Genomic DNA, 14,141 nt, shown 5'->3' with positions numbered 1-14,141 from the left:
TAGTCCACAACTATTCACCACTTTTGCTTTCTACTTGCAAGCGTTTTCTTTGGAATCATAGTTAACAGAAAATTCCAATCACTTTTGCTTGGTACTGTGATGTCACCCTCTGAAACCTTTCCAGTTTCTTGCTGGAGCATCTCTTTTTGTGCTTACAGTATTCTGCATTGTTGCATAAGTATCACCCTGCCTTCTGCCTCTGTTAAGTTTAATTTCATGCAGTATATAATCTGTATAAGATAATTTGTCTCTTGGTAAATTAAAAACATTGCTTTACATGCTATGTAGCTCAAATTGCTGCCTTCTCTGTGGTGTGCAAATGACTCACTCGGATATTCTCTTTTAGTATACTTACTCTCGTTTTCAACTGTGGCATGTTTCTATTCACACAATTCATGCTAAATGATTACCACAACAATGCCTTCTCTGGGACTGCTTCTGGTACCAACAGTGGGCTTTCTACTGACACACTCTAATCTGTAGTGTTTAGCGCACTTGTTAGCCATTCTCCTAATTCTACTATTGCTAATGCTTCAGAAGAAACAGGTCCTTGGTGATCCCCTGTTTCAGAATGATAGCCTCTTTGACTCTGTTCACCTCTATTTGTACTCAGTACACCCATTCCTTTCAGGGTTCTATTGTTAGTCTTGTTCAACTTTGCTTTACCCCTTTTGGTTCCCTCCAGTAATACCTGTTGCATGTCTCTGTCGTGTTTCAACCATTTGCTTTCTGTCCCTATTTGCTCTCGCTTTTATACATGTTTCTCGACTTGCACTCAAGCCTTTCTTGAAAGATCTGTACTGTGTCGAGCTTACTCTGTTACTCAGTCTTTGTTTCTCTATGTGAATTTTGCTCGGCATCTGAGCTTTTCTGAAATTGCCTTTTCTTTCCGGTACCTGCACAACTGTAGTAGCAACTGTACAGAGCTCAATTGTCACCTGCCTGGATTTCAATCCATCCCCTGTGGATCGACAAGCTTCTGGTGATGTAATTGATTATGCTTCCATTTTCCTTGAATAAGTCTCGGCTCACCACCATGTGAAATGAAAGATCCACATCTTCCCTAATTACATCGAAGCAGTGTGTCACTTTCATGCCAATTCTTGTCCATAATTTGAGTGTTACCATTCCCTTTATCCTTGCAACCATACTAGTGATTCCCTGAACCAAATTTTTTCATCCAGATTATACCTTCCACTGTTTCCCAGAGTATTTCCCTGAATTAGGTTTATCTGCACTGCAGTGCCCATGAGAAATGTCAAGCAATTATTAGTGCCTTCCTGGCACTCCAATTCTATGAACTTGTTTCTGTTTTCATGACTAACTCTTAATATCTTTCCAGGAAATGGCTTTCTTACACTCTTACTTCATTTTCCTAGCTTTTACTTTTCCTATGAACGCTCTGTGCATGATAAACACTCTCTGGGCAGTCTGTCGGCCACCACTGTTGCTAGATGCCCTCGCACTGTCGGTAACCTGTTCCACCATCTATGTGTCATCTGCAGTCTCACATCACTGTCAGTTACTCCTGGCCACCTTCTGGGATATCCAAATCGACTCTGGGCGCGATCTGGCCACTATGCTTTGGCCCCAGGCCCTATCTGGTGCTGCATTTGTCCTGGCCTCTTCCTCTTTCTTTTCCTGGTGCCATCCATTCCTTGGTGCTGGAAAGGGCCATCCTTCTCAAGAACAGTTGACAAACTCTCTTTTACTGTCCTAGTTCCTGGCTCTGCCACTGGCCTATGTATGGGTTGTTCATATAATGCAAAGGGATCCTTAAAGCCTTTCCATTGCTTTGTGTGTGCTGGGGCTGTGCAAGTTCAGTTTTACAAAGAGGAGTGACTATTCTGATAACTCATAGCGCGACAACAACTTCACACTTATTCACGACCATCCAATCTCACACCTGGCTCCAGAAAATAAAACTCGTATGTCACATGTAACGAGTGGTCTAGACACTTAAAGTCATAGCAAGCTGAGGAGGGTCCATCCAGTTAGCGAACGCGGTTATGGCAAATGAATGTTTTGAAAGAATTATGGAAATTGGTCAGGAAATATATGAACAAAAGACAAGACTTGAATAACAACAATCTTTATCCTCATCTGAGCAGAAGATGAATGAATGACTTGATAAAATTGCACAATTCTTATCATGTTTCTCTGGAGGGAGGTATGTGACTAAATATGAATGTGAGCAGACCCAGAGCAAATACTAGACATGCAGTCTCTGAGTCTGTCCTACATAGAAGTCTTGCCTTCTGTTGGGCACCACTGCCTCCACCTTTATACTCTGCGGCAGGCCATGTAGCCACTTACACATTGGCACATCCAGCCACCACCCTACGAGGCCTTGTGTGTGGCCATATGCATATGTGCTCACTGCCAATGAATTGCGGCACCTCATGGCTTCTTTATGTGAGCTCCACATCAATATCTTACCACACCCAATGACACCCTACTGGTGGCATTTTGTTGTACTCTCTAGTAAAGAGTTCTGGCTCCTATTCTTTGCCTTTATGGTATTGCATTTTCTAAATATGTTACACATAATTTTTAGTGGTCAGCAGTATATGTAACTTCCCCCTGCTCCTTTAAGCACAAACAGAAAAGAAAACACCATTGTTAAATTCATACCCTACAACCAGTACATATGTTATAATTAGCAAACAGTACTATTCACAATAGTGTTGTACGGTAGTATTCTGTAATATGTAACAATAAGATATTAACTTTTGTTACTTGTGTTTTTGCATAAGTACAAAACACTGTTACATGTTTGATCCTTTACATTCTGCCTGCCCTGTGTGAATAGGTCCTGTGCAACATACGGGTTTCATACATCTACTGCCAGCATCCTCTTTGAGAAGTGATAAGTTATTGTATGCATATTGTGTTCGTTACCACTTGCCTAGTGAAGCAACTGTGACCATGGTCCTAAGTACCACGTAAGCTTGCTTACTTTTCTTCGTGCTAGGATGAGATGTGTGATGAATGAGGGAGAGTAGAAGGGAGTGACTTTAGTGGTTTGCTGACTTCAGATCATTGGATGAAAAGAATAAGCTCATATTAGACATGATTGAGATGGAAATGTGCTGGCATTGTTGTTTAAAGCACCATCCAGTCATTCATCTCAGTGTGATCTAGAGGGACTTTAGGATGTGACAAGTGTAGATCTGTTTGGCCATGGTGAGTACCTGGTCCCAAACAAGAAAAAGATCACCAGTTAATGGTAATTAAATTGTGATTCAGTGGCTCTCAGAATTTCAGAAATATCTACTTCCAGGACCCTGTAAAGGACAATTTCAAACAAGACCGAGTCAAATAAAGGAGCACAATATTGTAAGGAGAGGTTATATGTGATGTAGAAACTGTAGGTAGTGACCGTAAATATTAATTGGCCTGTTGTGAAATATTTTTAGAATCTAAAATATTACTAGTCCTTATTGTACTAGAGATGTGTGTTGTTCAAGGTATCACATTCACCCTTTTGGTAACAGCAGATCTTAGAATTTTCATTTTTATCATTTCCAGAATGTGACAATAAATTTGGGAAATGTAACCGTCATCAGTCACAACTTAAATGATAATCCAAAGTACCACATGTATCAGCTTGTTTATGCAGTAACAATTGCAGTTATTTTGGGAACTAGCTTGCTGAGAGGGTTCATGTTTACAAAAGTAAGTACCACTGAGATTTCTAATCTAAGTACTTGTTTACTTACAATACTTGTTGTCTACTGTTGTGCTCAAACTATTGCTAATATTTTAGGTGTCTTTGAGAGCATCAACAATACTGCACAACAAGTTGTTCAAGAAAGTGGTGGAGAGCCCACTGTATTTCTTTGAAACAACGCCTCTGGGAAGAATGCAAACTCTTTTCTCAAGAGACATAGATGAAGGTGAAAGCTATAATGTTTCTTAAATAATACAAAGTTAACAGACTATTGATAAATTGTTGAATGCAGAAACACATAAACATGACCAAATTATGCAATAAATTGCAGAGAACCATCCAAGTTGTAATACTAATTTTCTTTATTACTTCATGATTAGTTTTGAGTCTAAGCGCATTATCAAACCATCCATTAAGCTATGCAGTAATATCCATTATGACTGCCACATTTGTATCCATTCCAGCTAAACACATCTTGCAAATTAATAAGGTCTGAACTGCCTAGTGAATGAAGTTGCCTGGTGAATGAAGTTGCCTGGTGAATGAAGTTCAAACCTGCACTAATTTACAAGATGAGTTCAACTGGATTGAATAGGCATGTGGTTGTCCTAATGGATGTTATTTCATACCTTAGTGGATGATTTGATAATAAGCTTAGGCTTGAAACTAGTCATGAAATAATTAATAAAATTAATATTTGCAACTTGGATGAATCTCTTCAGTTTATTGCATAATGTAGTAAACCATAGTGCTGCTGACATCATGTCTTCCAGAATCCTGGAAATTAATTAACAGAAACATAAATGAGAAGAAATAGTCAGTAGTTTTAGATGTGAGTAAAGGCAGTGAATCAGAGCATATGTATTCAACCCCGTGAATCAAGGAAAATAAAATGGTAAGTTCACATAAGAGACAATGAAATTGTTAGTGTAAGCCATCAGGAGATCCAGTATCCTATACAGCCATACACTGAAAAAAACTGTAGGAGGGTATTGCTAGTGGGACTAAGGGCTACAGAATAACTTGAGAAAGGCATAAAAATGGAATGGATCACTCATGGAAAGGAAGATGCAGGAATTTGTCTATTTTGTTTTTAAATTGAAGATCATGTGCAAGGAAGCACCGGACCAGTAGCAATTCAAGGGGGTAACAGACTGAATAAAAAATGAAAGTACTGGCAACCTGCTTTGTAAAGGTAGTGTGTGTGTCCTCTGATTCAGAGTCAGTACTTTAATCCCTGGGAGTTTTATTCTTGACTAACAATGTTTTCAGTGTTGTCACTCCTAACAGGATGATCATTGTTTTTACGAAAGCAGTACCCTTGAAATCTACAGAATTTGTTAATATTGTTCTTTCCATCCCTTTATCACTACTTTTGAGAGAAGATTCATATTTCTGGTTGCCCCCTTCTCTTTGAGCCTCATTTCCACTGGATCATATTCACTCATCTTCCCTCATTACATTTAAAAATATTCAATAGTTCTGAGTAACTTACTATGGAACTAACCTTAGATGATACTCACCCAATTATTTTCTCCTGGACATATCTGGCCATTGTTATAATAAACAGTTTTGTTCAATGTCTGTCACTAACAAGTTTATCTAGAAACTTTGCCCACAAGAGGCATCATTGAAAATATTTTTTGCTTTTTTCTGACTTTATATACAGATTCAACAAATTCTTTTCTTGCTATGTCTATGTTATCATAAATTTCTCTCCTCAGATTTTAATTTTATTTAAATTTCATTAGGTTTTTATGTAGTTCTTCTTTTATTAGTTTTATGTTTCTTTGTAATCGATTTTTTTTCCTTGAGACTCATAGGTATCAGTTCGAATTAGGAGCTTGTCCACATTATTTGATCAGTTATATTTGATCTACACTTTCAGTTAGACAAGACAAAGGTTTATTGTTGTTTTTTAAATCCTTAGCATTATCTGTTTAGTTCATAAAACATTCATAAAAGTTCTACATCAATTTTGACTGGTAATTTAAATACCTGTTTACTGATGTGTTAAACATACTCTAATTATTAAGTACTCATATAGTTGTAAAACAAAGCATAGGGCTATGGAGAGGAAAGTGCTGAATAAAATGCATTTCACTGTCAAGAGAGTAATATGTGAAGCCTGTGTAACTAGTGTAAATAATCTTACTGGAAGATTTCTCACCAAACTGAAAGGAATGTAAAGGCTCTCACAGACACCAAACTAGGAATACAGACACTCCTGGATGGCACCAGCAGCAAAATTGAGGGTGGGAAAGCAAAAGCAGAAGTGCTGAACTTTGTTTTCAAATGTCCCTTTACAAAGGAAGATATGCAAATAATGCCACAGTTTAATTCTCACACTGCAGCAAGGATGAGTGATGTAGACATTTATGTTATCAGTGTTTAAAAGCAACTGAAATCACTAAAATTAAACAAATCTTCAGAGCCTGATAGAATTCCTGTCAAATGCTGTACTGAATTTTTAGTCGAGATATCTGCCACTTTACCCACAGTGTACCCTACATCCATTGACATCCAGTATTGAAAGACATCACAGGCAACACCAATCTACAAGTATGGTAACAGAAGTAATCTACAAAACTAGGATCCAACTCATTGACATTCATCTGTTGTAGAATCATAGAACATATTCTCAGCTCAAACGTAATGAATTGTCTTGAACGGAATGATCTCCTCTGAGCCCAACAACTAGGATTTATATATATATAATAATTTTGTGTGTATGTTTGTGTTTGTTTGTGTGTCTGTCGACCTGCCAGCACTTTCATTTGGTAAGTCACATCATCTTTGTTTTATATATATATATATATATATAATGGAAGGAAACATTCCACGTGGGAAAAATTATATATAAAAACAAAGATGAGGTGACTTACCGAACAAAAGCGCTGGCAGGTCGATAGACACACAAACAAACACAAACATACACACAAAATTCAAGCTTTCGCAACAAACTGTTGCCTCATCAGGAAAGAGGGAAGGAGAGGGGAAGACGAAAGGAAGTGGGTTTTAAGGGAGAGGGTAAGGAGTCATTCCAATCCCGGGAGCAGAAAGACTTACCTTAGGGGGAAAAAAGGACAGGTATACACTCGCACACACGCACATATCCATCCACACATACAGACACAAGCAGACATATATTGTACAACATATTAGGGTTTTTGTCTGTGTTCCACTTGCATACATAGTGCAGTAAGAATATGTAAGAGTTGACCAATGCACCCTCCTACCACCACATGCAACACCCCTGTAACTGGTAAAACATATGCTATCAAGGGGAGAATCACCTGTGAAGCTACATATGTCATATACCAGCTGTTATGTAAACATTCTTGGGTCTTCTACATTGGTATGACTACTATTAAGTTATCAGAAATGATGAACGGGCATAGTCAGAGGGTGTATACTGGCAACATGCAATATTCTGTGGTAGAGTACACTCTCGCATGAATGTGTGGATGGATATGTGTGTGTGTGCGAGTGTATACCCGTCCTTTTTTCCCCATAAGGTAAGTCTTTCCGCTCCCGGGATTGGAATGTCTCCTTACCCTCTCCCTTAAAACCCACATCCTTTCGTCTTTCCCTCTCCTTCCCTCTTTCCTGATGAGGCAACAGATAGCTGGCAGGTCGACAGACACACAAACAAACACAAACATACACACAAAATTCAAGCTTTTGCAACAATCTGTTGCCTCATCAGGAAAGAGGGAAGGAGAGGGAAAGACGAAAGGATGTGGGTTTTAAGGGAGAGGGTAAGGAGACATTCCAATCCCGGGAGCGGAAAGACTTACCTTAGGGGGAAAAAAGGACGGGTATACACTCGCACACACACACATATCCATCCACACATTCATGCGAATGGACAGTTTGTTGCTGGTCATTCCCACATAGAATGCGTCACAGTGTAGGCAGGTCAGTTGGTAGATCACGTGGGTGCTTTCACATGTGGCTCTGCCTTTGATCGTGTACACCTTCCGGGTTACAGGACTGGAGTAGGTGGTGGTGGGAGGGTGCATGGGACAGGTTTTACACCGGGGGCGGTTACAAGGGTAGGAGCCAGTGGGTAGGGAAGGTGGTTTGGGGATTTCATGGGATGAACTAAGAGGTTACGAAGGTTAGGTGGATGGCGGAAAGACACTCTTGGTAGAGTGGGGAGGATTTCATGAAGGATGGATCTCATTTCAGGGCAGGATTTGAGGAAGTTGTATCCCTATTCCTTTTGCAGTTAAGTATCATGAGGGTAGTTTGTGAACTATAATATTTTATGAATAAGACACGGAATAATAAATTAATGATACAGCATATATATATATATATATATATATATATATATATATATATATACATACATACATACATACATACAAAGATGAGGTGACTTACCGAACAAAAACGCTGGCAGGTCGATAGACACACAAACATACACACAAAATTCAAGCTTTCGCAACAAATTGTTGCCTCATCAGGAAAGAGGGAATTTTTTTTGTTTGCGGAGGGAATGTAAATAAAACTTAATGGGGTCATTGTGGGGGTGTTGTGAGGGTGACATGGTATTAGAAGGTGGAAAGTGTTACATGAGGTGAAATGAAAATGAAAATAAAAATATATGGGGAGAGATAAAGGTGAACCGGAAAGAAACAGGAGATCTGGAATGAAAAAAGGCGAAAAGGTGTTGGTTACAGCTGGGCTATGTTGGACTTGGGTTGGTAGATAACGATGTGCATAAAGATTAGGTGGTTGTTGCCGCCAAAACACGTTAAAGGACGCAGAAATTCGGGAAAATTTCGAAAAAACTGCGTGTAGTATATTAAAAGGAGTGGTATTGTGGTGGCAGATTATGAAAATGAGACTAACAATTGTCTGACGAAGAAATAATCGCGTTAAAACCTGTGGGAAGCGGCTAAAAATGATCAGTGGTGTGGGAAAAACGGAGATGGAAATAAAGCGAAAGTTATTAGAACTGGCCGAAATGGTTGTTTAAAAGGTGAAAGGAGCTGTTTGTGAACTAGAAAACGGTGGATATTATAGCGGCGGTAGTGCTGAAAGCGGCAAAAAATTTTTTTGGTTATGGTTTGGAAGTGGGTTACGTATTATTGAGTATATATATAGGCGGGATAAAATAGTATAGCAGATTACGGTAAAAAGGAGAAGGTGAATTCAAAGTGAAACCAAAGTGAAACTACTGGCAAAAACAGAAAGAGGAAAATAAGACGACAGAAAAGATTTCGAAATGCAACAGTGACAATAACAAACGTAATTGTTGGATTCAAATTAATGATATCAATATAATGGAAGGAAACATTCCACGTGGGAAAAATTATATATAAATACAAAGATGAGGTGACTTACCGAACAAAAACGCTGGCAGGTCGATAGACACACAAACAAACACAAACATACACACAAAATTCAAGCTTTCGCAACAAATTGTTGCCTGATGAGGCGAAAGCTTGAATTTTGTGTGTATGTTTGTGTTTGTTTGTGTGTCTATCGACCTGCCAGCGTTTTTGTTCGGTAAGTCACCTCATCTTTGTATTTATATATAATTTTTCCCACGTGGAATGTTTCCTTCTATTATATTGATATCATTAATTTGAATCCAACAATTACGTTTGTTATTGTCACTGTTGCATTTCGAAATCTTTTCTGTCGTCTTATTTTCCTCTTTCTGTTTTTGCCAGTAGTTTCACTTTGGTTTCACTTTGAATTCACCTTCTCCTTTTTACCGTAATCTGCTATACTATTTTATCCCGCCTATATATATACTCAATAATACGTAACCCACTTCCAAACCATAACCAAAAAAATTTTTTGCCGCTTTCAGCACTACCGCCGCTATAATATCCACCGTTTTCTAGTTCACAAACAGCTCCTTTCACCTTTTAAACAACCATTTCGGCCAGTTCTAATAACTTTCGCTTTATTTCCATCTCCGTTTTTCCCACACCACTGATCATTTTTAGCCGCTTCCCACAGGTTTTAACGCGATTATTTCTTCGTCAGACAATTGTTAGTCTCATTTTCATAATCTGCCACCACAATACCACTCCTTTTAATATACTACACGCAGTTTTTTCGAAATTTTCCCGAATTTCTGCGTCCTTTAACGTGTTTTGGCGGCAACAACCACCTAATCTTTATGCACATCGTTATCTACCAACCCAAGTCCAACATAGCCCAGCTGTAACCAACACCTTTTCGCCTTTTTTCATTCCAGATCTCCTGTTTCTTTCCGGTTCACCTTTATCTCTCCCCATATATTTTTATTTTCATTTTCATTTCACCTCATGTAACACTTTCCACCTTCTAATACCATGTCACCCTCACAACACCCCCACAATGACCCCATTAAGTTTTATTTACATTCCCTCCGCAAACAAAAAATTCCCTCTTTCCTGATGAGGCAACAATTTGTTGCGAAAGCTTGAATTTTGTGTGTATGTTTGTGTTTGTTTGTGTGTCTATCGACCTGCCAGCGTTTTTGTTCGGTAAGTCACCTCATCTTTGTATTTATATATAATTTTTCCCACGTGGAATGTTTCCTTCCATTATATATATATATATATATATATATATATATATATATATATATATATATATAAAAACAAAGATGAGGTGACTTACCGAACAAAAGCGCTGGCAGGTCGATAGACACACAAACAAACACAAACATACACACAAAATTCAAGCTTTCGCAACAAACTGTTGCCTCATCAGGAAAGAGGGAAGGAGAGGGGAAGACCCACTTCCCTCTTTCCTGATGAGGCAACAGTTTGTTGCGAAAGCTTGAATTTTGTGTGTATGTTTGTGTTTGTTTGTGTGTCTATCGACCTGCCAGCGCTTTTGTTCGGTAAGTCACCTCATCTTTGTTTTTATATATAATTTTTCCCACGTGGAATGTTTCCTTCCATTATATTGATATCATATATATATATATATATATATATATATATATATATATATATATATATATATATATATATATATATATATATATATATATATATATATATACAGAAAATAATTGTAGCACACGGAGCTAACACCCGACTTCCTCTTTGCTGCTTTAACATTACTGGTAGGTTTGAACAAAACGTGTTACGGAGATGCTTCGGGAACTCAAATAGGAATCTGTGGAGTTAAAGCAGTTTTCTTTTCAGGAAACACTACTAAGAAAATTTAGAGAACCAGCATTTTAAGCTGACTGCTGAACAATTCTGCTCCTGCCAACATTCATTGCGCATAAGTACCATGAAGATAAGCTATGAGACATTAGGACTCATATGGAGGCGTACAGGCAGTCATTTTTCCCCTCACTGTATTTGCGAGTGGAACAGGAGGAAAAATGACAAGTAGTGGTACATGGTACCCTCCGCCATGCAGCTTGTGGTGGCTTGCAGAGTATCTGTGTAGGTATAGACATAAAGCCAATTCCCACCTGCAAACAAAGTTCTGAGAAACTGGTGTAAGGATTGGGAATCTAGATGGTATGTGTGGTGAAACAGACAGCGAGATCTCTACTGTCATTTTGAGGCAGTGAGATCTCTACTGTCATGTTGAGAGTGTACTCTACCACAGAATATTGCATGTTGCCAGTATACACCCTCTGACTATGCCCGTTCATCATTTCTGATAACTTAATAGTAGTCATACCAATGTAGAAGACCCAAGAATGTTTACATAACAGCTGGTATATGACATATGTAGCTTCACAGGTGATTCTCCTCTTGATAGCATATGTTTTACCAGTTACAGGGGTGTTGCATGTGGTGGTAGGAGGGTGCATTGGTCAACTCTTACATATTCTTACTGCACTATGTATGCAAGTGGAACACAGACAAAAACCCTAATATGTTGTACAATACTAAGTACTTTCTGCTATACACTTCACAGTGGATTGCACAGTGTATGTTTAGATTAGATTTTATTATAATAATTCAGTTTTACATTTATTCTGTTCATTTACTGTTCACCACTGTTTCTAAAATGTTGTGTACAATATCACTCATCATTAACTACCACCACAGCACTATAACATTTTGCTATAATGCTATTCTGAAATCAAATCACCATTTTCTGTATCATTGTATGGTGGATCTCCTTGTTGACAGCAGAAGTAGATGTAGTAGCTGCCCAAAAATAGCCGTTCTACAGTGACAGTGATGGTGATGTTTTTCCCTCCATGCAGAAGGCGTAGATGATGATATGGCATCCATAACAGTGGTGTCTGCTTGTTTGTCAGCAAAATCAACCTGAAAAATCAATCAAAATTAATTTCATTCGATGTGAGGCTTCCCCTGTATATCCATATGGAATTTGCATTCCATCCTCTTTGTACTGATTTCATTTATTTATTTATTTATTTGTAAATTCACAAACATTTTTATTCAAAGCCAGTTTGTGTCCCACTTGATTTGTTTTCTTTTCTTCTCTAAGATTATCCTTTACCAGGGAGCCAAATTATCAATTTTCACTGATGAGATGAATATTCTGTTTCTCTTTTATGTATTCTGTAGAACTGTGTGTACATAATAGACTCCACCGGTATAAATTGTGGGAAAAGCCAATAACATGAAATAATTCCTCTCTGACATAGCTTGTCTTTAATACTTTAAGAATTACTGGTGGTAAGTCTTTTTTTTAAATTTGCACATTTTGTTTTTATCATTGACACAGAGGATTTCCCAGAAAGACAAACTTCCTCCTGTAGTAGTAATATTTCATTAATAAGTCAGTCAGAACAGTTGCCATTTGTTTCTACAGAAATTTGTAAATAATTTTTTTTTGGTTTTTAATCTCATAAAATTCCAAACCTCTAAGTTAACATAAATTTCTTTCTCTCTTGCTACATCTTCAACTTCAACATTATAACTTCAGTTTTGTAAAATAAATAAATTTATTCAAAATAATAAAACTATGTTCTAAAATCCTTTTGGAAACAAACTCATATTCATTCACAATTTCTTCTTCTCTTTAGAGATAATTGATGTTACAAATGGCCGACTTCAATATTATACAAGCATGAATTGTATCTTTTGACAGACAGATAAATTCTAACATTTCTTTTACCTTGCATTAGTTGATTGGTTTACAGTAAATAGATATTATTTCATTTTTTATTTTTACAATTGAGACCAAAGGATATTTTGCAAATGCTGCTGCCAGCTTGTCACTGTCATATGCCGTCACAAAACAGACTGAGTTGTCTGATACTGCAAAGGTCACCTTCTGTGAAGAAGATGATATTACATTGTCACAAATCCCATTAAATTCACATGGAACGAAGAAATGCATACCTGCATGAATATATTGAAACATAAATATTCTAAATACTTCAAAATATAAATTTGTGAATGCTTACTGCCTGTTATCACTCAGTGGAATAGATAGCGGTGTTACTAACGGTAATTTGTAAAACAGCTGTTTTGTACTAAAGGTCCCATTAACTATTAGACTGCATGGAAGGTCTGGCCACATAATAAAACCACATAAATTAAGTATATTGTTGCCCTTTGAAAGGCATGTTTGGAAGTGCTGAAAATGATCTTCTTTTCTATATTAAAATCATATTATTAGTACTTCTGCACCTAATGAACTTTATAAATTCTTTAAGCTTTTTCTAAAAATTAAAAATCTATAGATGTGTCTTCTATACTGATAAAGTATTTGCACTAATGAAAATCATTTAAAAAATTTTTAAGGTTTTATTTTAATTGTACATACATTTCATAGTTTTCTTTCTTTACAGTTGATGTTCGTTTGCCTATCACTGTGGAAACTATCATGCAGAATATACTTCTAGTTGTTTTTGCAATCCTGTTTATATGTGTTGTCTTTCCATGGTTTTTCGTGGCAGTTATTGTATTGGGTGTAGTCTACCATTTGATAAGTAAGATATTCAGGTGAGTATGCTGTGAAACTATATACCTAGAATTGTCATACATTGCATAGAATTAATGTTTTGTAAACATTGATAATTTAATTTTTGTGTTTTTAAGGTCTGCCATTCGTGATATCAAACGCTTAGATGCAGTTACGCGGTCACCAGTTCTCAGTGCTATTGGCTCAACTGTTAGTGGTTTAAGCACAATACATGCATTTGCAAAAGAAGGCATATTTATTTCTAAGTGAGTAAGAAAGGAGTCAAGAAGTGCTCATTTAAGAATATACATAAGAATTTAATGACATGTATTTGCCAGAAACATTGTTTCACTTCGGATATTGACAATTTCTTGTATTTACCAGTTAACTCCTAGAAAATAAAAGATATTCAAACTGTGATAAATGAACTGTCACTAAACCAATGATATCAATCTAAAAATGAGAAAGAAAAGAGTTTACTAAATTTGCATCTTGTGCTATCAAACACTCAACATTTATCACATTCCCATTGATTTAAGTGGATGTTGAAAATCCTGTATACTGCTTTGACATCTTCTCATATTTTTCAAAAATTTTT

The 14,141-nt window shown here is 37.1% G+C and overlaps 1 protein-coding gene across 4 annotated transcripts in view; it reads left to right on the top strand.

Moving 5' to 3' along the window:
• Positions 1-14,141, top strand: part of LOC124711518 (ATP-binding cassette sub-family C member 5-like) — a 538,718-nt gene that overhangs the window by 391,980 nt on the left and 132,597 nt on the right. For all 4 annotated transcript variants that reach the window (XM_047241664.1, XM_047241655.1, XM_047241649.1 and 1 more), the window contains 4 exons: positions 3,532-3,678; positions 3,770-3,899; positions 13,431-13,584; positions 13,681-13,809. In XM_047241664.1, coding sequence (XP_047097620.1) covers positions 3,532-3,678; positions 3,770-3,899; positions 13,431-13,584; positions 13,681-13,809 — 560 coding nt within the window. The remainder of the gene's footprint in view (positions 1-3,531; positions 3,679-3,769; positions 3,900-13,430; positions 13,585-13,680; positions 13,810-14,141) is intronic.

Source organism: Schistocerca piceifrons, chromosome 1, assembly GCF_021461385.2.
Source record: "Schistocerca piceifrons isolate TAMUIC-IGC-003096 chromosome 1, iqSchPice1.1, whole genome shotgun sequence".
NCBI classification, from domain to species: Eukaryota; Metazoa; Arthropoda; class Insecta; order Orthoptera; family Acrididae; genus Schistocerca; species Schistocerca piceifrons.
Note: the sequence above shows the minus strand (reverse complement) of the source record. Positions and strands in the feature narration are given on the sequence as shown.